Source organism: Paroedura picta, chromosome 6 (assembly GCF_049243985.1).
Source record: "Paroedura picta isolate Pp20150507F chromosome 6, Ppicta_v3.0, whole genome shotgun sequence".
Lineage (NCBI taxonomy): Eukaryota > Metazoa > Chordata > Lepidosauria > Squamata > Gekkonidae > Paroedura > Paroedura picta.
Window position 1 is genome coordinate 98,731,266 of NC_135374.1, and position 25,100 is coordinate 98,756,365.

Genomic DNA, 25,100 nt, shown 5'->3' on the forward strand with positions numbered 1-25,100 from the left:
GTCCCCTCCCCTTCCCACCCCAAGCCTATCATTGGCCATTTTGGGAGGGGGGGCAGGTCAACATGACCATACATGGTCATATCACCTGGTAAATATTAAGCAATTTAAAAATATATTAAAATTAATTAACTCCCACCCATTTGGGAAACCCTTCCAGGGCCATAAAGAAACCCAGGGTTTCACAAAGCCTTGGTTGAGAAAGCCTGATCTAAACATATAATTTACCACAAGGTCTTAAGAAGCCATAATAGTTCCTCTTTGTGAAATTCATCATAATAACTAGGTGACTACTCCTGATCCCAGCACCTCTCTTCGCTGTGGCCCTTTAATACTCTGAGTAAAGTTATCTGTCTTGATCAATTCATTAAAGAGACATTTCGACACTATCTTGGATAACTGACAAGTGTTAAAGTAATAGTGTTGGATTGTCTGAGGCTTATGGTTTCAAAATATTAGAAACTGCTACCCTGTAATGTTAGAGATATTAATATTATGCTGCTTCTGGTCATATGTCAAACTCTGACTAGAGCCCATAGATACTTTATTTATGGGATACAGAATTGTTCAATATCCATGTCACACTTCACAATCATCAGGAAAAGCTTTGAAAACAGCTGAACATCTTTAGCTGAGATAGCATTTATCTCGCTACTTTTGCCTGGCATACTGAACAAACCATTGTGTGTGTGTTACCGCTAAGGTACAGCTCTTGGAAATGGTATTTAAATGAATGTTAGCATTTATAGACTCATTCCTTAACTTTCTTCCCTCCAAAGCAAATCTACATATTCTGATATGACACAGAAAGGTGAAATGTGTGTGCGTGTGTGTGGGGGAGGAACGAGGCGCAAAAACCTATTTTAATTTTACTGCCATATTATAGTATATGCGTTTTCCAACATGGTTCCATACCTGAAACTAACTGTAAAATAGATACCTTTGATTGTCTTCCCCATAACAACCTATGGATGCAAAAACTGGACCCTGGAGAAGGAAGACAGGAGGAGAATAGATGCTTTTGAATTATGGCGTTGGAGGCGAATGCTGCGAATACCACGGACAGCCAAAGCTACCAACAAGATAGTTTTAGAGAGGAGCAAACCAACGATGTCATTAGAAGGCAAGATATGATGGCTAAATCTCACTTATTTTGGACATATCATGCGATCAAACTCACTAGAAAAATCATTAATGCTCGGCATGGTCAGTGGCAAAAGGACACGTGGTCGCCAAAGGACCACGCTTGACACGATCGAAGCCGATACAGGGATGACCATGAACCAACTAAAAGAAGCAATCAGAGACAGGGGCGCATGGCAAAGACTTTCCCATAGAATCGCCAAGGGTTGGACACAACTGTATGGATAACATCATCATGATTGAAAATGCAGATAATTTAAATACAATTTTGTTTTGTTTGTTTTTACAATCTATAGCCTCAGTACAAGAAACAGGAATACTGATTATATGGTAAGAGTAAAGATCATGACTGTCTTTACAATGAAGGAGGCAGAAAAGGCGCATTTTAAGGAGAGAAAAAGAAATGTAGTAAATCATCATGTCGTTGGTAGTTTTAGTAGAAGGCACTCCAAAATGGGAAATACGCTTTCAGTAATTGGAAATCATTTGACACATCCTTGACCATTTTGCCCATGTGTTTAAGAATCTCTTTATATTAAGATCTCCTAGATCGTCTTTCTTGCCTTTAAAGTCCCTAGTTAATAAACACACATTTATAACAGTTTATCGGTTGTCACACAGAAGATCTAAGAATAATATATGAAACATAGTAGGAAATTGAGGTGTGGTCACTTGGGTATTTCCTTACATAATAAGTGATCTAGATCCACATACAATTATTCGCTTTTAACAATTCATTTATTTGATAGTGTTGCCAGTTTATTATTATTATGATCTCAGATCAGCCATCAGGAATATCATCAACACAATATCATCTGCCCAAAGAATATACAATTAATAGTGGTAATAAAATTATTAACATGCCAGAGCATAGGATCTTGTTACCTTCCTGGATATTTGGACAGGATTGGGGTAATATACGTATTTCAAATATCCTGGTAAAATCAGCAATGGAAGAGGACATGTTCATTTGTTTCTACCACTGCAGATTGACATGGACAGAGACACATATAGGCTGCATATCTCCCTTCAGGTAGGGCAGATCAGAAAGCACTAAACTGGGTCAGAGTGAAAGCTCTGGGATGTTTGGGGAAGTCTTACATATTTAACTCGATGGGGCGAAGAAGCCAAGAAAACAGCCTACTGTACTTATACCTGTCTGAATTAAACAAATATCTACCTACCTATTCAACAAATATTTGTTGATAACATTTTCAGAGAGGCTTGTGCCAAATGAATTCCCAGTCATAAGCATGTCAAATGAACCAACTACCCACCTAATACATGTTTTTGTAGAATTCAAGATTGGGTTCATGGGAAAAATGCCTTATGCGACAGGGATCTGATCCCAAACTTTAAATTTTTCAGGTGGTATCTGAGGCTTGAATACGCCAGATCTTTCTCCAGATATCTCAATGATCTAACAAATGTCCATCTTAGAAAAGCCTTCACTTGTGTAAGATTTTAGATCTCCCTTTCTGCAGATTTAATTGCATCCCACCAGATTGTTGATTGTGCCCTTCCGGGCTTAACCAAGAGAAGACATCACCACCACCACCACCTCCACCACCACCACCACCACCACCACCACCATCATCATCATCATCATCATCATCATCATCATCATCATCATTATTTATTTCCTGCCACTCTTGGCGAAGCCAGCTCGTGGCAGGTTATAGGTAAAAATACAAATACAAATATAAAGTCCCCTAAAAACTCCACTGAAAATTACAACAAATAACAAAAATACAGAGTCCAACAACAAGCACAGCAGCAAACCAACCCCCCACCTACCCCCGCTGGGGTCTAGGGGAGGACTTCTGGCCACTGTTAAAATGTGGTAGAATACCTTCCTTTGGGGATCCCACAGATCTTCTCTGCGCATTGGCCTCAACCATAGACTTGGTGGAAGAGCTCCATCTTACAGGCCCTGCAAAAAGTTGAATGGGCCTGCAGGGCCACTACATGCTGCATTGCCCTCTATACAATGATGTTCAAATCAGGTTGGACACCGTACTGTTCACAGTCCTGGATCTGATGATAAAATAATATTTCTTTTTGCAGATGTTATACCTCCTGTCACTGTAATGTGTGCTAATTTCATTTCCTTGTCCATTATTATTAGGTAAAGGTTTGTTTCAAGTACAGCTGAGGAATCCGTATTTTAGTTGATGTATAAATATTTTATTTCACTTCAATTGTTTTATTCTGCCCCTGCAATTTTCTTATCGTAATAACTTGTTTATACTGTGGCATATATGTATATATTTTCACTTTACTGTTTTAATGTTTTGTTTGCATGATTGTTATGGCTTTGGCCTCAACAATAAATTTCAATTCAATTCAATACATACATTTTTTGTCCTCCAGAGAGCTCATATATCGTTTTCTTCTCATTTTTTATTTATTTTATTTTACAGAATTTCTGCCCCCCAAAGGCCACCAACATGCCTTTGAGAACATATGCAATAAAACTGGGTTTTAAAACCATTAAAAACCAGGCCACCTACAAAAAATAAAATCAGAGGTAAAGTATAGGCACAAAAATACATAGGACATAAGGTCGGGAAGGAAGGATCACTGAGGCCCATTATGCATGGCTGTCAAAACAGCAATTTCGGGTCACATGGAAAACGCAGAGGGGGAAGACGCAAAGCAAACCGGTTATGCACGGGATGGGACGCAACGGCGGCAAAACCCAGAGTACCCGATTATGCACACGGTGACCCCGGCGCCGCTTCTGGTTGTGCCCCGGTTACACGGAAGCTGCACTTTCTTCCGCGTTTCGCTAACACAGCTTTTTCAGCAGCATGCACCGAATCTGCGGCCGGTTGCAGCCGGCTCCGTGCATCATCGGTGATTTTAGTCGCCACCATTCCACCCCGAATGTGTGCTATCCCCCCCGTGCATAATGGGCCTGAGTGAACACTGAAGAAAACCAAACAGTCTTCACCCATTGGGGGCAGATGGCAACAGAACAGAACTGATGAACCTCACAACAACCCTGTGATGCAGGTTAGTTTAACTAGTGATCTAGCGGACTTCATTGTAATATTGGATTTTAATTGTGACATGGAAAATAACCATTTGGACTGTATCATCTGAAGTATTTACTTAAAGCATACTCCTGACCAACATATCTCTAAGATTTTTTAGCTCTTTTGAAAGTAGAGGTTTATACCTACATCTAGGGATGTCAGACAAAAGTTACCAATATTTTTCGACTCTATGTCTCACACCACAAAAAGTGCTATCAAAAGTTAATAGAATAATCATTCTGTTATCATTGTTATTGTGAATCTTAGATGCTGATAATGATTCCCTGGTTGTGTTCTCAGCTTTACAGAAAGATTGTTTGAGAATTTTGGAAGAATATCCTCTGCCTTTAATTCTTCCATAATTAGGCTTAAGGCTGTGGCCAAGAGAGCCACATCGCTAAAGGAAAGGACAGGTTTGTATCAGAAAGATGTCAGCTTGTCTACAGAAATCTATATCACAGCTGCAGTTTCTCAACATTTTATTTTTAAAAGGTAAATTTCTCTTCAGGTGATAAAGATGGAAACAAAGAGTTAGCATTTGTGGGTTTAAAAAAAAAACATCAGGGTGCAATTCAATATCTTCCTTTTTAACACTAGACCTGGTGTGAGGGGTTTCAACCTCTCACCAAACTCTAGTCCAACACCCTAACCCTTCTGCTGAGCCAACTGTCCCGTGAGGTCAGTAGCCACACCTCTGCTGCTCATTTTATTTAAAGAAAAAGAGTAACTTTAAATTGTAATTTCCCCTACAACTCAGAAAAAGGCATTTTCATCAATAGATCTCATACATTTGCGGCTGTCACTCATTTCCTGCCAGAAATTCAGTATGCGCTAGTGGTCTTGTTAGATCGACTTGCATCTTTACAGTCTGTATCTTGGCAATCCTAGATCCAGGCCCGAGCTACGTTCTACTATTAGATATGAACTGAGAGTCATGGAAACTACCACTATGCTAAGTGTTGTGTTTTTAAAAACAAGTACATGGTAAATAAAGTTCTACTCACTGCCTTCATCTCTGTTGACTATGCCAATTTGCAGTCAGAGAGGTATGACAGAGAAAGGTATTTTATATTATAGCACTCTAGTTACCCGTTTTGACAATACCGTGGGTTGGGTAGAGATCAGAGAAGCAGTACAATTAACAGAGGAACAGATGGCTGAGCAAAAACAAAACTATTGTAAAAAAACTGGATTAAGGAAAGCTACACCATAGATTGTTGAAAAGAAACAACAAGGGAAATAAATGAAAGGGAAATGCTTGTGTCATAGGCAATAGAAATGGAACAGAAGCAGAAGACAATAGTTTACAAATGCAGCATTTACTTGTTCGCAATTTTTATTCAAGGCAGGAGATATCTGCACATTCCTTCCATTCCCATGGGAATGGAATCTATTATCTAATGATATTATCTAATGATAATTAAAATCTATTAGTAAATGAAGTAAATGAGTAATTCCGAACACCATAGTCTTTATCAAATACTATTTATAAAGTAACATTCAAAGGATTCTACAGCATTCTACAGTCATGTGAGGTCTGGTCAATATGAAATCCAGTATGCTGACTGGAGAGGCATTTTAAAATACCATATAAAATGGTAGTACCCCGAGGAGCCATTCTGCGGATACAAATGCGATAAATATGAAGGAATTGCAGAAACCTCGTCCTACCATATCGTCAGAAAGTATGAGGAACATTCACTATGGCCAAAACTTCTTAAAAATGCGACCTTCTATAAAGGACAATTAGGAACTTCACTGAGTGGTGGGTGGGTCATGGGCCAATGGCTTTCAATTCAAAGAAGCTTAATGGATGAGGTATAATAGTTGAGATAAATCTCCTCTCTTCCCACAATTTTACAAGATTTCACATACCACACGCTCCTTCCTTCATTGCCTTCAATCCCTGAAGTCTACTTTAAGAAAAAAAAAACCGATATTTTAAAGGGGACCAGAAATCTAACCCCATTTCCTTCTTACTGCATTTTTTTCTCCCCCCCCCCCCCACTTTTTCTTATGTATGATATGAAGGCACTGTGGCTATGCCAATATGATATGCTTGTAAGAAAAAAATTATGTTAGTTGCTGATAATTCTGTTATGCTTAATGTACATGTAAAATTATACCATATAACATGTATTCAGTATAATCATAATCACACACAAATCTTCCAGCAATGTGAAGTGGATATATTCTCTATAGATCAGTTTAGCACACCACAGCTTACAAGATTCATCTAAGTTTACTTTTATCTTTTGCGGTATCTTCCATTATACATACAGTCCCTAATTTAAATTTATTTGTGATATAATTATCTTGATGTTCCATCACAGATCTGTCTAAGTCTCAGTCTGGATTGTCACTTGGTTTTACTCTTAAGACTGGTGAGTGATTCAGGGGAGGTGTTGTGGATCAGTGGCCAAACACCTGTTTGGAAGGGGGACGCCACTCCATAGTGGTAGACTACCAGAAGGGCCCGAGGTCCTGGCAGCTCTAAAAGAATCTCAAGCAACAAGTGTTTTGAAAGATCTTCCTTAGTCTGTAACCCTAGAGAGTTACTGCCAGTCAGTGTAGACAATATGAAACTAGGCAGAGCAAAGGCAATGTATAAGACAGTGTAGGTAATGTATAAGTATGTATAATGTATGTATAAGGCACTATAGATAATGTATAAGTATGTTTAGACTCAGGTTTAAATGAGCATTTCTAATCCAGTTTGCAATCCCTTTATTTCCAATGACAACTGAAGAGACTGTTCTTTAGTATATATTGATTTAGCTTTGGGCCTAGACTTGTGTAACTTTCCTCCTCAACTTTCTTCACCGTCTTTTTCCCTAAACAGCCTAAGACTTGATGTTGCCCCCCCCCCCCAATGCAATAGTTTTAGTTAATATTTTGATAATCAATGTGAAAGTGAGTTAGTTTTTTAACGTGACATGTTGGCAAGACGGTAAAATGTCATTGCTTAATTCAACTTGGAAAGAAGGAATTCTGAGCATGCATCCCACTTTCCCCAACAACAACAACAACAACAACAACCGCTTTGTGCTTTTCTTCTTCTTTTAGGCACTGGAATGGCATACGCATGTGCAGCATCTGGATTAATGCAACAGACCATTACTGGTCTGAGAGCCATGACAGTATAGCAAGTGAGTAAACTGAAAACTAAAGGTAATTCATACAATGACCACAGCAGCACCCTGGGAGCCGTTACGGTCCATCAGGTCAAAATTCTACTTTTTAAAGAGCACCTAAATATGTGTAAAACCAATAGAGCTCAGGTCTCCTAAGTAACTAGCACGCACATTTCAAGACAAGAGTAGAAGCAGGGCCGGGGGGGGTGGTGGAGGAAAGGGGCACAAAGCAGGATAAATCATTAATTATTTAAATGCCTTGAGGGCAACTTTCTGATCTGAAACTGCATGTAAATGCATCTATAAACTAGTATTTTTAGGAAACTCCTGGCCTCTTGTGTGCAATGTGACACACTGCAAACACTTTGCCGTGCTTCAAGTGAAAACTAAATTCAGTTGCTTAAATACTGCACTATATAATAATGAAAAATAAAAGCCCAATTTGGATGACAGGTCAACTGTATTTGAACAGCAGCCGTAATGTCACAGCTCAACTCTAACATTACCGTTCGCTCAAATCACAGACGAGTTCAGAGTAAAGGCTTAACTTTTCTTTTCCTTTGTTATATAGGCTCACAAAGTGGAGATAGTAAACACCCTTCAAATGAGTAAACATCTAAGTAAAAGGCCAAATGCAATTTTCCAAATGCAACCTGCCATGAATCTTCCATTTATTGTTTATTTAACCCCCCCCATACACACACACACACACACACACACACACACACACACACACACACTTACTGTTTGTTCCTGGGCCTTCGTTTTTAACCTGAAAAAGAGCCCTTCTCTCCATACAACCCAAGATAGCAATAATGTTGAAAGCACGGCCTCGCTTGTCAGAGATCATCCAAGGGCTGTCCACTGCCAACACTTCTCTTTACTAGAGCCCAAAAGGCCTAATAAATGCTAATACTCAGCATGACACATCAAGAACTTTAAGCCCCCAAGGCTGACTAAGAAGAAAGTCTCCCAAATTTACCAAAATTATCTGCAACACAATGGAGAAGAGAAGGAATTAATCAAAGTCTCTCTCTTAGTGCAATGCTTGATTGAACTATCCCAATCCCTTTTCAAATGGGATAACCAAGTGGCAAGTGACCTCAATGACACATCCCAGAGAGGTACACAAGTACCACTTGTTCAATTTTTTTTCCTTTTATGACCTCATTAGGAAGGATTTTGAAGATAGTTCCTGAATATTAGAACAAAGTGTCTCCCAACCCCATCTCTACAATTCTTAACGTCTCTTGAGTTCTTTTGCTCTCCCAATGACTTTTGAAAGGGTGTTCAGAAAAAAACCAGGCACTTCTGTCGAAGGAAATCTACCATGCAAAAACAAATCCCTTTGAGTTGCTTTTTCCTCCTTTTTCCTTTTCTAAATGGAGAACCTTGAAAAGTCTCCCAAGTAGCCAAGTGTGTTTTGTTTTGCCAAAACCAACTCATGAGCACATCTTTCTCTCCAACTCCCTTCCTGTTAATAGGCCCCATTAATTAGAGCTGGCGGGAGTTTTCACTTCCTTATCAGGAATGAGGCAGACACTGCCAAATCAGCTAGTGTGAAAATATTCTATTGCCAGTAATATGGGTTCCCCCCACCCTCCCCTTAAGTGTTTGTTGATTCCATGCTTGGATTTAATTTGGAGGATTATATTTTATAATCAGAAACAAACAAACAGATTTATAACCGAAGATGGATAAGGCAAACAGTAAAAAAAAAAAAAGAAAGAAAGAAAAAAGAAGCAAGCCAAGCGTGGCGACTTAAACGTACCATTTTTTATTGACTTCTTAAAAACCAAATAACCTGGCATATTAGTGTGTGCATTCTGCAGCAGACATTCAGCCCCATTGTATTGCTTAGAAGAGGATAAAAGGAAACCCTACTGTTGGAAATCCAGCGGAACATCCCCACAACAGAGCACAACTGTTCCCTCATGCATGAATGGGAAGGAGATGAAAGAAAAGATGAACTTCTGAGGTACAGGAGGGGGGGGGGGGAAACAAAGACAACAAAAGTGCTGATCATGAGGGAATGACACAAGAGAAAAGAGCTCACACAATAGCGTAGACAGCTAAGTGACATGTAGAAGAATGGAAGAATCTCCACACTTGACGAGAAACAATTAAATGTTGGTACATCTGTCATAAAAAGGATAATTGAAACCTGTTACCATCATTATGGATGGCAACTTAACTACCAAAACTGTAACTGTCCAATTAAATGTTGCCCCCTCGGTTATCTACACCGCTTGCTCAAATGAAAAAGCTTTAATTCCTCAGATAATCTGCCGAATCTGTTATACATTATATCCTTGAATAGGCACATTCGAGATGATGCACATACGGAAAGAGACAGAGGATCACAGAATAAACAAGCAACGGTGGCCATGTGGCTTCCTGCAAGATAACTCAGATTTTTTTCTGACACAAAACTGAAGAACGACATCATCGCTCCCCAACTCATTAGATGTTGTCGACTCCTCCAGATGTCCATCAGCCGGCAAAAACAATTGCGCTCTAAACTAATCTCCTGACTATTGCTACTTGCTGGACAAAACCAAGAGCAGTTATTGACCCTGTCAGGACACCTGATTAATGGATCAACGCTGTAATTGATTAGCAGAAGTGGTGTGAATTAAAACAGAGAGTACAGCATCAATAATGAATCTCTGACAAAAGGGAGCTGGCGTAAAATGTAAAATGGTCTGCAGATATAGTTCATCAAAGACATGCTTTTCTTAAAAAAAAAAAAAAAAAACAGAAGGGGGGGACCGAGAGCTTAGGGTCCTGTTCTCGGTAGTTTTTTACTCTTTTCTTGTGGTAACAACGCTGCTGCGTATTAAACCACCAGCAAAAAAACATTCCAAGAAGGACTCATCAATCCACCTTCACACACAGAGCTATGTGAAGCGGTTAAATGACTCCATTATTCTCCCACTTCTTTGTCCTTTCAAAAGATACCCTAGACTTCCTTCCTTTGTTCACACTGAAGTTCCTGCTGTTCTGTTTGCCAAGAACCATAAATTTTGCACACACCCAGCCTCCCCTTCTACAGGTTGTTGCACTCACTACTGGACTGATCAGGCCTTCACAACTCATGACCCACCAAGCTGAATGCAGGCCGAAAGCCATGTACAGTGGCCCACCTGGGGCGTATCCTGCATTTGTTGCCTGACTGGGAACAAAATAGATGAGGAGGGAGTCAAACACCTGGTAGCCACAGTCATTTCCTTCCAGAGGATACCTGCACCAGACATCACTGGCCTTGAATGTTTTGGCCTGATTTGGAGTATTGGGGAGAGGCTGGGAATCTTCACCTCACTGGACCAGGCTTTCTCAACCAGAGTTTTGTGAAACTCTTGGGTTTCTTGATGGCCCTGGGTGGAGTTATTTTCTTAAAATTAAAAAAAAACATTTATCGGATAACATGATCATATATGTCAACCTCCCCTGCTCCCCAATGGGCAATGATGAGCCTGGATGGGGTGGTAAAGGAAGGGGCCCCAGGTGGTTGCGCACACAGCTATGCTTCCCAACCATATTTTGCACAATCATGCTAGTTCCGGGGATTCTCAAAGCCTGAAGCATGTTTCAAAGGTTTCTCAACAGTAAAAACATTGAGAATGGCTGCCCTAGACTGTACATCTTGGGGAAAGTTAACATCCATACAGAGACTTCCAACTTGATGCAGCCTCAGACTTCAGGGTTGCCATGGCAACACAGGGGACTCTCTCAGGTTGTATTGACCCCCCCCACACACACAAACACATGAAGTAGGCCACACATCAGATTTTATCTTTTGTGCAGGGTTTGATCTGAATAGCATGGTTGTTTGTGAACTGGTGCCATAGTCAGACCACTTCCTCATAAGGGGTGGGTGAGGCTGAGAGAGCGCTGATATCACTGCCCGGTCAGAACAGTTTTATCAGTGCTGTGGCAAGCCCAAGGTCACCCAGCTGGTTGCATGTGGGGGAGTGCAGAATCGAACCCGGCATGCCAGATTAGAAGTCCGCACTCCTAACCACTACACCAAACTGGCTCTCCAGTCTGTGAGAACACACTATAGGTTCCAACTGAAGGCCTATGAAGTGGCTGTACAAGCAGCAAGAAGAGTGTTTTTCCCCCCATTGCCTCCATTGAGAACCATTAGCTCTCAACTAGCTCAATTATTCAAATTGTTTCAACAAACTGATAGTGATTTGGCTCTCAGCTGTAATTTATTTGCAAACCTATTTTGTGGATAAAGTCTTTAAACTTTGCCTGGAGTTAGCTGTTGAATTTGATAATTGATTGGAGGTTTTATTGTTATGATCCGCCACGAGGCTCTATAGGGAGTGGTGGGCTAAAAGTCTACAACAACAAAAGTCTACAATAACAACAACAACAACAACAGTAGTAAGTAGGATAAGGGCTCCACTTGCACCATCTAGTACTTATCTGGACTCTTTTGGTCCATTCATCCTTGTGGCTATTGACAGGATCTGGACAGCTGTGAAGTGAACTACTTACTTCTTGGTTTAGTGTCCCTAGTAGCTGGTAAAATCATGCCATTAAGTGGTAAGTGACCCTTTCGCAGAATATTAATGTGTTTCTCTCACAGGGCTATTTTCCCAGTTCCCTTAAGAAGGCAATTGTTAGACCTTTGCTAAAGAAACTCTCCTTAGATACAAAGGAACTGGTCAAGGACTGCTCAATGTGTAACTTATTATTGTGTGGGCAGCAGCTCCAGATTTCCTTGAGACATTTGTCCTGGACCCTTTTCAGTTGGGCTTCAGGCCTGGGTTTGGGGCCCAGACAGCACTGTCTGCTTTGGGTGATTATCTCCATTTACATCCAGATGAATGCATGCTGGCCCTATTGATCCTTCTGGATGTATCAGCAGCCTTCAATACAGTTGACCATTTGGTCCTGATCAACTGCTTTGCCTCCCTGAGGTTAAGCCACTCTGCCCGTAGTTGGTTCTCCTCATTCCTCCAGGGAAGCTCTCAGAGGGTTGCTATCGGGGAGGAGAGGTCTTCTCATTAAGACCTGAATTGTCAGGTCCCACAGGGTTCAATCCTCTCTCTGATGTTATTTAATATGTATATGCACGCTCTTGCTGAGATTGTCAGAAGGTTTGGAGCTGGGTACCATCAATATGCTGATGACATTCAGCTCTTCTTCCAGCTGGATAAACAGCCAGTGGCAAGGCTCTCAGCACTATCCTAATGGCTGGATGCGGTACTCCAACGATTAAGTGGGGGTTGACTGAAGTTGAATCTATGACGTGGTTGGGAAAGACTGAGCTGCTAGTTAGAGGGTCATTCCTGAGAACTGATGGTATCTATTTGACAGCTGTAGACTCTGTAAAGAGCCTCAGGGTATGGTTGGATTCTGCATCATTGGATAAACAAATGTCCATGGTAGCATGGTCAACATTTTTTCACCTTTGCCAGGCTTGTTAGCTGGCTTCTCATTTGTCTAGGTCAGACTTTGCTACAATGATCCATGCAACAGTGACCTCCAGATTGGACTAATGAAAGAATACCCTTGAAAACGCTTTAGAAACTGCAGGTGGTCCAGAATGCTGCTGCTAGGTTACTCATATTACGTCAGTTTTGCAGCAGCTGTACTAGCTACCAATTATTTATTTGTTCATTATTTAATTTCTATACTGCCCTCACAGCAAGTCAGCTCAGGGAGGTATACATCAATTTTCCATAACATATAATAAGTTAAAGTTTTAATTTAAAATTATGTTGGAATTTAAAAACAATTAAAACAAACTGAACAAGAATATCTGCAACCAACAGTCCCAGTTGTGGAGTGCATTCAGTTTTTCCGGAGCTAGAGTACAGTCTGCGGCATCTTACCAATAAGGATGGCATTCTCCAGATCCAATTCAAGGTGTTGATATCAACCTTTAAATCCTTTAACGCAGGGGTAGTCAAACTGCGGCCCTCCAGATGTCCATGGACTACAATTCCCAGGAGCCCCCTGCCAGCATTTGCTGGCAGGGGACTCCTGGGAATTGTAGTCCATGGACATTTGGAGGGCCGCAGTTTGACTACCCCTGCTTTAACAGTTTGGGACCCTGATACCTATGGGACTGCCATTACAATCCCACATGCTCCCTTTAATCATACTTAGAGGCTTCTTGCAAATGTCTGACTCAAAGATGGCTGGGTTAGCTATCACCAGGGGAAGGACCTTCTCAGTTGTGGCTCGTACCCTGTGGAATGCACTCTCGGATGACACTTGTGCCCTTCCAGACTTGTTTAGTTTCCACAAGGCATGAACTGTTTCAGTTGGCCTTTGGAGGGTAACTGCATGTTTGGGCTGTTTTATAGTGGTAGAGTGAGAATTCAAGATGGCGATGGGTTGCAGCGGCATGGTTTATTGGAGCTCTGCTTTGAAACTCTGAAACGTCCTCCTTATTGAACAAGCAAGCTGTGTGTTTCTACCTCTGGTGTCAAGATTTGGCATAGGCCCCGGACTTCTACCTTGTACTATTTTATTGTGTGACAGCCACATCTGTTACTATTGATAATTTTGATGTTCGTATGTATTTTATATTTATTTGATGTTGTTTTTCTTTACTGGTTTTAATTTTATGCTATTTTTACTTTATTCATTTTAATGTTGTAATTTGCCATGAGAACCTTTGGGTGAGTGATGACTTAAAAATCAAATAAATAACTCTGTGGATATTAGTATTGTTGTTGTTGTTCTTTGTTATAATTATATTTATTATTTATTATTGTGGCAGGTTACATAGTAAAAACCCTACATAAAATACATATTATTATGAATCCCATTAAAATGATATACCCTGGTGGCAAAAACCTATCCTCCCATCCCTATCCTCCCATCCCAAACAACTAGCTCCCTCTCTGTATATAGGGAGGAGTGTTATTTGAACTGAACATGACGGGGGTTTTTTAAACATATGAACAAGTAAAATGAAACAAGAGTCAAGTGGCACCATAAAAAGATTAAAGAAATTTATTCCAGCATATGCTTTTGTGAGCGAGTCATCAGATACTGGAATACGTTTTTTAGACTTTAAGGTGCCACATTCTTCACCAAAAGGGTGAGTTGCAGAACTCATTTCTGCTGTGAACTCTAACAAAGACACATGATGAACACACCTTGACCCTATTCCAGCTGCGCACAACGGGTAGCAATCTCAGATGGCAATGTACAACATGAGGCCCATGAGAACCCTGCAACGAGGCTGAGCTGCCAGATACATATCCTCGCTAGCTGTCTGAATCCCAGTTGTTGGACTGTCCTTTCTCTCAACTTTATTTGAATGTGCAATTCCATGCAACATAATCTTCAACACACAGCAGGACCATCTGGGCGTGATATCACGGAGGCTGACAACAGAAGAGACTGGTCCAGTTGGAAGCCGGAAGCACCAAGATGGCACTAGTCATTAAGACCCTTGTTTCATTACAATGCCGTTTTCTGGCCCATCTATGTGCCCAACATTTGTGTAAAAGGATGGGACACTATTTGGCAATGCAGCCCTATTCATCTTGACTGAAACTGGCATACAAATTCTGTGACATCTTGCATTTCAATAGCAGTAGGGTAAAACAGTCCAAGAGCTTAACCTGTTGAAGAGCAGGATTTCCGCAGTTCTCCAAGGCATTCAGTTGACGAATGAACTCTTATCTTCTGCAACAATGTCTGAAAGTACAGATGTGACATCTGGCATGATCTCAGAGGCTCAAACACGAGTCTTCGAGCCAAGTTTATTAACTAACTTTTTGCTGTCATAAATTTGTGAAAAAATAAGATGATGTTTGGCATACTAAGAAAGCTCACCCAGCATAGAGATTTACCATAGTGTAAATATTAATTTCCCAACCTGTTATTTTTTCAGGAGTCTAATCTGCAATTAAGGCGGTTTCAGTACTTTGTGTGATATTTTATCTCGTAATGTTAACATACAAGTAAAAATACACAAAAGGAGCTAAAGATTCAAATTAAAATCAGGAACCCAATCAAAACCACTTTAGAGCTCAAGATAAGCACGCACAATAGTTTGATACCGTCGCTGAAACCGTAAATAAATAAAAGGTTAAAAAGGCAAACAAAACAGTAAAATGTAGCAGCAAGGCTCTCACTCCTACTGTTAGATTTAATACACATTTCCTTAAAAATGAATAGGATCACAATAGCAGGTTTTTCTTTGTTTCTTCTAACTGGTAAATATTTGGCACACAGTAGCACAAAGCAGATGCAGATTACCACTAAGATGAGGCACTCCTGTCATTTGGGGGGGGGGGGAGTCAAATCTCTTCACAAGAGAACTACAGCAGCCATCTTGCCACCATGCAAACAATGATTATTTGCCAGTTGCCATGGCATAACTGAATGGCTGTAGAACTACAGAATTACCAGGAAGAAACCTGTGTGGGTTTCTGAAAAAAATATGATTGAGCAATCCACTGAAGATCAAGACTATTTGAATGTTGGAAGTGAAGCATTTTGCGTTGTCTCTTAGCTCTCTTAGCCTTGGACTTCAGAGGGGGGGCTACATAGAGTCAGAGAGATAGATAGGCCAGGACCCTGATCATCCTCCTGCTCTGATGCTATCCCTTTGGTGTTTAGATTGCTACTTTCCTTCCGACCTTACGCCTCTTCTCCACACTCTGCCAGACTTCTCAATCTCGGCATCATGAGGGCAGGACGTGACACCTGCATCTCTATCCATCCTAATTAGTTAGTCTAGATTAGAATCCTATATCTACTCTATCCTTTGTAGAATGAAGTTCCTTACAATAAAGGACTCATATTAGTTTGCAAAGATGAAATAGAAGAGCTGTTCTTTGGCTGGTACACCATCCAAGATCATTTACAGAAAAGCAAACTGTGGTCATGGTGATCCCTGCTCTGATCACATCCCAATTGTTGTTGTCAGCCATTCAGTCGAGCCTGACTCTTGGCAATCCCATGGCACAGGTGCCGCCATAATCCAGCACCGCCTCCCTCAGCCATGCAATGTTCTAGCCGGTGTCCTAATTCGATAACAGTAATATACTTTGAGAATGCCACTGAAAATTGTCTGGAAACTTCAGTTGATCCAAAACATGGCAACAAGGCTTCCATCCAGAGTATAAAATTTGGAATCCAGTAGCATCTTAGAGACCAACAGGATTTTTGGGGTGCAGGAGAGTAAAAAACCCCTTCATCAGAAGTCTGGGGGACAGTCATATCAACCCAGTGATACAAAATCTGTACTAGCTGCCTATCTGTTCGGGTGCATCATTCAAAGTGCTAATTCTTGCCCATACAGCCCTAAAGGGCTTAGAGCCAGGATGCATGAAGAACCACCTCCTCCCATATTGTTCAGTTCATCAGTTCACATCCTCTTCCCAAGCCATTTTCTCTGTGCCCCCACATTCAGAAGTGAAGGGGGTGTTGACCAGACACAGGTGGTGATCTGGTCAGTGGTGGTGCCTTGCCTGTGGAATGTCCTCCCCTTGAGGTTTGCCTGGTGCATGCCTACACTCTTCTAATCACATGGCCAAAATGCATCTTTTAGCCAAAGCTTTTAAACAAAGAAGAGTTGGTTCTTATATGCCGCTTTTCTCTACCTGAAGGAGTCTCAAAGTAGCTTACAATTGCCTTCCCTTTCCTCTCCCCACAATAGACACCCTGTGAGGTGGGTGAGGCTGAGAAAGCCCGGATATTACTGCTTGATCACAACAGCTTTATCAGTGCCATGGCGAGCCCAAAGTCACCCAGCTGGTTGCATGTGGGGGAGTGCAGATTCAAACACGACTCGCCAGATTACAAGTCTACACTCCTAAGCACTATACCAAGCTGGCTCTTGTGGAGGATGCTTTTTTTAAATGGTTCTTACAGTTTGCTTCTAGCCTGAGGACTAGATAAGGAAGATCACCCTAGGCTGCTAAATGTTTTATGTTATGGTTGAATTTTTAATAGGCATGCCAGTCCCCATGGATTTCCCAGTTTTACAGGTGAGAGAGATGAGTTCCCCTGGAGAAAATGACTCCTTTGAGGCCCCTCCCTGCCCCAAATCCTACCCGCTCCTGGCTCCTCATTGTTCATTGCTAGCTTTTTAGTAAGAGTTTTTTTTAATTCACAACATTTATTTAATATAGTATTTAATATTTCATTCTGCATGATTTTTGTGAGCTTCCTCCGGCAGTATTAAGAAGAGGCAGCATATAAATAAGTAAATTGAAATCAGTGGGGTTTCAAATTAGATCTAGCCAAATGGATGTTGTGGGAGTCTAAAGGCTGAAACCAAAAATGGCATTTCTATAACAGCACTTTGACATACCGGCATTCACTACGTTCACCTCATATCATTAACTAATGAAGACAAAAGCCAAAACAATGCATGATGTTATGACAGAAGATAACATCATCGTGCTACGTAAAAGGGAAGCTGCGATCAAGGACAGCTCACCAGTTAACCAACATTCCCTGAGGTACAAGGGATCTGCCCAGCAACTGCTGATGAAACCGGACTCCCTTTTTTCTACTGGTGAAATACCCCCACTTACGGCCAATTGTGGCTCTTGCTCAGGATTCCACACCCTCCCTTCCCCTTAGTCCTGCTGTGAAGGAAGCTTCTAACTGCAACTGACTGAGGCAAGGAACACATCTCACTCTCTCTCTCTTGCAATGAGGGGCAGCTTACAATCCTGCTGTGGCCAGCCTCGCTCCTGGGGGGGAAGACCCAGCCAAGCTACGCATGTTTTTTCTCTCCCCCATGCAGCCTCCCACCAGCTCCCATTGCCATAGCCTCGGCTTCTCCACCAGCAACAGTTTTCTACAGTCCCGTAGTATTTTTTTTTGTGCAATGGGCTTTATTGCTAGTTATACAATAAGAGAGAGAAAAATCAACATGGGAATGCTGCATTCAACATGAGGACTTTCCAAGCTTCACCCAAAACAGTCTAAACAGCAAGAAGTACTAAGAGCTGAGAGACCAGAATATAAATGTCACCATGCCATCCGACATTTTAGAAAAAGAAACGACATAAGAAAACAGGAGGGTAGATCCGAGGAGGCTAGGTAAACATTTTAGAGAAACAGAGGTGCAAATAATAAAACTAAAAAGACTTGATAGTTCCTGTTCTTTTTGCATTGCTTATATTTTTTGCTGATCTCAACCTCAGATCTCAACTGCTCTTGTTATCCTCGTGCTGAGTAGTAAAATATAAGACTACTTCATAAAATAATATACAAACTATACAGTGTAAGTGTAATAATCCACATCCAGGAGCTGTTAAAAGAACTATTTAGCAAAAATATAAATTCCCCACAGCTTCAGAAAAAGGTCCATTTATTTTGCTAGTATTGGAAAGTTCAGCATGATCTCCAGAACAATTTGAAGAGATATTCGTTATTGTAGTCATTGTTCCCCACAGAAGCAAGAATTAAATACAGGCCTTTCGACAGCTGAACTTCGGCAAAAAGACATTTGTAGCTCATGCAGGGCTTTGCTTCACAAGGTCATGGCAATTTCCACAAGGATTCTTTCTATTCCTTACCTTTTTCGCAGAAGCAATTACAGACCAGGTTAAAACCCAGAAAGTTACTGCCAGGCAAGAACAAATTACTCTGCCGAAAGACAGTCCTACATCTAAAATTCCTCTATAGGAGGAAGGCCTCAGTAGACAACCTTTGCCTGAGCTCTCTGCTTCATTTCTTGTAATTTGACCATATAGAATACACAACCAGAGAAAAATTATTCTCTTAATACTTGATGTATTTATCATTGGGCAGAAACCAGTAGACAGCCAGAAGGATGTTTTGGTTATTAGAGAACCAGACTAGGACCAGAAAGCCTGCGTTCAAATCCTCACCCAGTCCCGCAGTTCACTGTGTGATCTTGGGCCAGTTGCTCACTCAGACAAAGGCCTGGTATTCCACATAATTATGTCAAAGACACAAGGGATTTCCTCACCCGTTAAATGTAGCGTCATACCAGTCAAATGTAGGTGTTATATACCGGCCCCTTCACATGACGTCGCCCACATCCAGCATCTGGCCAGCTGACAGCTCGCTACATTCTCCATTTTAAAGTGCTTCTTTGGGAATTGCATAAAGTGGATTCACCACCCTAAAAAGCTCTAGCTTTCAGAGAGCAACCATAGAATGAAGCTATGGAGGCTCAAACGCGCTAGAGTCATCTGTATTATCCCGCCCTCGCACCCACCTCCCTCTCCCAGGGACAGGAAATTTTTTTTAATGCTGACGTGCTTGTAGCAACAAACAGGTGGAGATGTGTGTAGGCGATGCCAGAAATAAAAGATCTTGAAAGGAGACAGATGTGACAGGGGGAGAAAAGGCAGCGAGGCCCCCTGAGATGGGGATAAATACAAATAAAGATTTGTTTGTGGCACAAAGCATGGCTCTCAAAAGTGGCATTCAAAAGCACTATGCATCTATGATTCCATGCATAGGTATTGCAATGGAGAAGTATGAATTAAAAAAATAGCGGGCATCACGGAACCTTTAAACTGCTTTAAAAATGGAGGAAGGAGATTGGCTGCTTGGATTGATTGACAGTCCAAATGAAGAAACATGGTTGGTTTCTTGTAGAAATACACCCAAAGCAAACGAAACCAATAAGGAAAAGGTTGTGTCTTCTTGAGATTTATTAAATCCTAAATAATTTTGCAGCCAGAACTGGGTCCCAGGTATTCAATCCCGCTTTCTATTGCTTCTTCAGTGGTTGCAATTGTAGTCTACAATGAAAGCAACACATTATGTAAAGTAACAAAATCATATTTTCATCTGTAGCCAGTAAAGCACACCCTAACACTGGATCTATCCAGATCTACAGTTAACCTACCTTAATATAACATCATATAACATTACCAGTATTACAGGTACAGGATATCGCATAGGCAATAGCTCTTCAGTAAAGGGACTCCCTTTGCCCCTTTAAATCAGTACATTACCAACACCTGGGTTGCCAGTGTGTGCTTTAAATGTGAAGTGGGTGACAAACTGGTTGGGCACAATTGAAGAAGTGACCCTCTTTGGACTTGCAGCTTTTGTATTTCGGAATGAAAACTTCCTCCAGCGAACACGTAAGAATTACACTGTTGGTCACTTATTTGGGTTGCCTGAGTAAAGGTTGATCCATCAAGACAAGACAGATGCTTAGCAGGTCAGGAAATGAAAGACTGGGATATGGCCAGTTCCAGGTGTCCCTTGCCTAAATGAGCAGGGATGTAGACCGACAGGATGACCTACACAGTGGTATTGGATCGTTAGGTGGTAGTGTTATCAAGGAGTACCTTTTAGTAAGCTCATTGGATAAACCATGATTCACTCTCTCAGGCTTCTAATTTAGATTAAATGCACTTTACTTGGCAGTGACTCTGACGATGTTTCAGCAGCTCTAACTGCCATAGAATATTATTTACTAGCTGGAGAATGAAGAAGGAAGATCCTCTCTCTTTTTTAAAAAAATTATTATTATTATTATTATTATTATCAATAATAATAATAATAATAATAATAATAATAATAATAATAATATTTAATTTATATCCCACCTCCCCCCGGAGGCGTATTTGCATGTCTCCACTGGCTACTTCTTGGCGTTCAGGAAGGAATTTTCAAACTGATGCTTAATTTCAAAAATTGGATTAAATTTTTAAAAATCAATTTGTTCATATTTCCAGAGCAATATGTTAAAAGTCTGTACCTTTAATCTGTTGAAAAGAATTAATCAGCCAATCAAACACCATGAGCTAAATAAGGAACGAAGAGAGAAAGTGTTTTAACTTTGGAGGTAAAGCATTACAAATGCAACAATAAATTATATTTTGTATTTATTACTGTGGCTCCTAATGAACTTAGGAGACAGCATCTTGCTGGCTGTACTCTAGCATTTGTCCCAAACTCTATAGTCTAACCATAGAGTTTTGGATTAATACTAGAGCATCACCCAGATGTCACTTCCAGGACATTCCCCAATGATGTCACTTCCAGGATACACCAGAAATAACATAAAGGTGGTTAAATGACACCTATTGGTTTCCTAGGCTCAGCAGCATTGGCAGGAGGCGGGTGATTTTTGCAACTTGGTTTGCACACAGTTTTGTAAAGGTAAAAAACAAAACCAGGAAAAACTGAGTGAATTCTTAAAATAGCCTCATGTTACAAAGGCACTGTGTTAATTAGTGGCATGTATTGCTCCTACAGCATGCAAGAACAAGGTGTACGTGTCGAGGCCCCTAAAAAGCTGATTTCTAAAACCATCAGGGTTATTTTCTGAGTGGCACGTTTCTAAACATTTAATCAGTGATTTGAATATATGTCAACACATTCTGCTGATGTGCTATAAAACCTTGTCAACAGCAAAAAAAAAATCCAACCTAAAAAGGTGACAGACTTGGGATACAAAGCTTTTGTGTCAATACCCGGTAATAATATAATTTATAAAATTTATCATCTGTTTAGCTGCAAGCAACAATTAGTCTTTTCAGCTAGCCACACGACGTTTGAAAGTAACACCTATGAAAGAGAGAAAAGTGCAATTTGATTTTACTTTCATTGCCTTTCACAGTTTGTCGATTTAAAATTCCTAAAACACAACACACAATAAATTTCGCAATTACGACGGTAAAGAGAAGCTAGCGATATTTATTCCCCTTTTCCTCAGTTAATAAAATTACTAAACTCTAAAGTCCTCCGAAGGAAAAGAAACCCCCAAGAGTACGACAAGCCTCAGAAGATTAATTTCACTTCCATGAAATGACATTTTACTCCCAGATCATTTAACCTCTGGCTTTTCATAACTACAGCCATTGAACAGTGATTTAGTGACACTATTCAAAAGGCAGTGCATAGAAACCACGTCAAGCATGGGATATTAACAGTTCCCTTCTCTTACCCAGTTTTGTAATGAATACTGAGGAATGAAGTTCCTCTTTATAATTTTAGAAAAGTCATAGCAGTCCACAGCTAAAATTACCAACATTTGTTAGCAGCGTCACTCTGTATCAGCCTTTCTCGACTTTTTTTACCGTTGAGAAACCCCTGAAATATTTTTCAGGCTTTGAGAAACCCAAGAAGTGATGAGATCATGCAGAATGGCCCCTCCCCTCCACACCCCCTCTAGTCACATCACTGGCCTTCTGGGGTAAGGTGACCACATTGTCCCACTTTTGGACATCTAGGGGCACCTGGCAAATTGTACTTATGTTGAAATTAAAAAATATATATTATAATACTATTTTTGCATTCTATGCATTCTATGAAACTTTTTGTTGCTCCATATAGACCAAATTTTTAATCAAGAACCCCCCCTCCCCGGTCAATGGTGTCCCGCTTTACCATTGTTAAAATCTGGTCACCTTATTCTGGGGTGGTCGACATGACCATATATGGCCATATCACCTGATAAATGTTTAACAAATTTAAAATATATAGAAAAATAACTAGCTCCCACTCATTCAGGAAACCCTTCCAGGACTGTAAAGAAACCGCAGGGTTTCACGAAACCCTGGTTGAGAAAGCCTACTTCACATGAAACTTAGTATGGTCTCTTCCACGTGTTTTCTTTGCTCAGTATTTCCTGACCAAGTGTCATTAAAATTGGTTCTCCAGAGCAGTTAACATAGCCTAAGGTGACCAGATTGTCCCACTTCTGGAGGGACATCTGGGGGTACCTGGCAAATTGTACTTATGTTGAAATTAAAATATATTACAATACTATTTTTGCATTCTCAGCCCCTGAAAGCAGCCCTGATGCTATAGGTACCACAAGTTTAAGAGGTAGGAAAAAATTGAGCAAGCTAGTAGTTTGTCACTTTTTATGTTAATTATTTAATCATCTCATCCTTCTTCCAAGGAGCTTATATAGAAGTATTTATGGCTCTTCTCCTTTACCCTCACAATAGCTCTTTGAGGTAGTTTATGATGACTGTTCCAAGGTACACGGGCTAAATGGGGATTTGAATCCAGGACTCTGGTCCTAGTCTGACGTACTATCCACATTGACTCTTTTCCAAAAAGGCATAACCATTGCCACTTAAGGAAAGGCACTTGTGTGTAAGAGAGGGGAAAATATTTTCACTAATCTGTTAATAATCTACTTCCTAATAAAACAGGGTAACCTTTTAAATCTGTTAAAAGGGTTAAAATGTATTAAACTAAGTGATTGACAATACAGTCCTGGGAAGATCCACACCCTTCCTAATGCTTAGAATGGTGCCATAAATGACCTAACGCTGTAGCTTTAATAACAAAACCATGACACACATGGGTTCCCCACAGTGTGCAAAGAAGGTATGCAGGTATGATGCTGTGATGGAAAGATACAGTTAGCTAATTGACCTCTCTATTATTTCTGATCACAGATCTGTTCAGTATCTGGTTCTGGTACTAGCTTGGTTATGTGGTTATGGGTGGTGGATTATTTTGCTCTTTAAGTTTAAACACATCATCTATTCTCGTGTAGCTAGCAATTCTTGGGAAATGAGCACACTGCTTCTCTGACCTCCACCCAAAATCAGAAGACTCGCTAGTAAAGAAAATCAGTACAAAAAGCTGAAATGGCAATCCCCAGTTGCACTGATTATCATAAGAGGTAATAATGTTCAGTGTGTATGTGGGAGATTAAAAAAAAAAAAAAGCAGGCCCAAGCCTTAAAATGTGTTTAATTAAAGGGAGATCCTCACAGCATGAAATGGGGAGCACGTGTTCCTGGAAAAGCAATTTTAATTTTATAGCGTGCTCTTAACTAATTACAACATCAAGCTTGGGAGTTGCTGTTATAAAAAGAGACATGGGAAAGATGATCATGCACAGAAGAGAAATGATGTCTGTACAAGGTACTTGGGGGAAACAATCTCAGGCAAACATTAATGTGATAAGTGCGCACATCCACCATGATGCTGTTGAATCGATGGTGGTACGGATGCTTGGCGGGTGACCTTTTGGCCTGGCTTCATGGCTGAAACATGGAAAACACCGTGGCCATCTGTTACAGCTGCAGATCTTTCCATTGCCAGGGAAAGAGTAATAATTAATAATGATAATTAACAACAATACCACCCTTCTCAGTGGAAGCAATATAATCCGAAATATCGCCTGTTTGGAACAAGATGATTTTCAGGGAATCTAAACCAGAGCAATGGGAAGCTTTTCTGTCCCCTTCCACCTTCCTACACATAATGATTTTATTTCAAGGATACTGGAGGACACGAGGGGTCATCATGACTAATGCCTGAGACATAACGAAAACTCTCCTTATGACAAAATGCAGGGCTCACAATGTACAGGAAGGAGTTTAAAAATAACTCAGTATAAGTTCTGAATTGTCCCTAAGTTGGAATTAGCTTCCTTCAATTTACCTTTGTGCACCATTAACATTTCTTTTGTGGCAGCTGCTGCTGAGAACCTATTGTAAATTTGGGCAATTAGGACTTTTGTTCCATCTGTCCCTCCCCTCCGTCTTCGATACTGTAGCATCAAAGGAAGCCAATTCAGCGTAGGTTGGGTCTGACTCTAAAAACCAAACTGGGGAGGGGAAAAAAAAAAGATGTTAGAATTCAGCCTTGTTGTCTGCGTAAAGGATTTTCTTTTAAAGCGATAATAAAAATGCCGTTTCGGGTTTGTACAGTTCTTAAAATAATCGGTTTTTAAACCTCCCACACAATGCTTGCGAGGGAGACTACAGTAATAGACTCTGGTGTAAGTTGGCGCTCTCTCTAAATCCAAACTAAATAGATGTTAGAAATCATTACCACACTGTGTCAAAGGCTTGACTAGAGCTATTATCGGAAGAAAG

The 25,100-nt window shown here is 40.6% G+C and overlaps 1 protein-coding gene and 1 long non-coding RNA gene across 3 annotated transcripts in view; both read right to left on the reverse strand.

The window, feature by feature from the left end:
- CLYBL (citramalyl-CoA lyase) overlaps nucleotides 1-25,100 on the reverse strand; it is a 216,183-nt gene that overhangs the window by 109,333 nt on the left and 81,750 nt on the right. The window contains exon 1 of one of the 2 annotated variants that reach the window (XM_077343819.1): nucleotides 14,917-14,974. The exons of the other annotated variant lie outside the window; for it this stretch is intronic. Coding sequence (XP_077199934.1) covers nucleotides 14,917-14,954 — 38 coding nt within the window. The 5' untranslated portion in view covers nucleotides 14,955-14,974. Of the gene's footprint in view, nucleotides 1-14,916; nucleotides 14,975-25,100 lie in introns of those variants that run through there. 2 annotated transcript variants of the gene reach the window in all.
- LOC143840365 (uncharacterized) lies at nucleotides 19,795-24,825 on the reverse strand. The gene is made up of 3 exons (XR_013232150.1): nucleotides 24,664-24,825; nucleotides 21,009-21,054; nucleotides 19,795-20,037 (listed from the first exon to the last, which is right to left on the reverse strand). It is a non-coding gene; the product is annotated as an uncharacterized LOC143840365 (long non-coding RNA).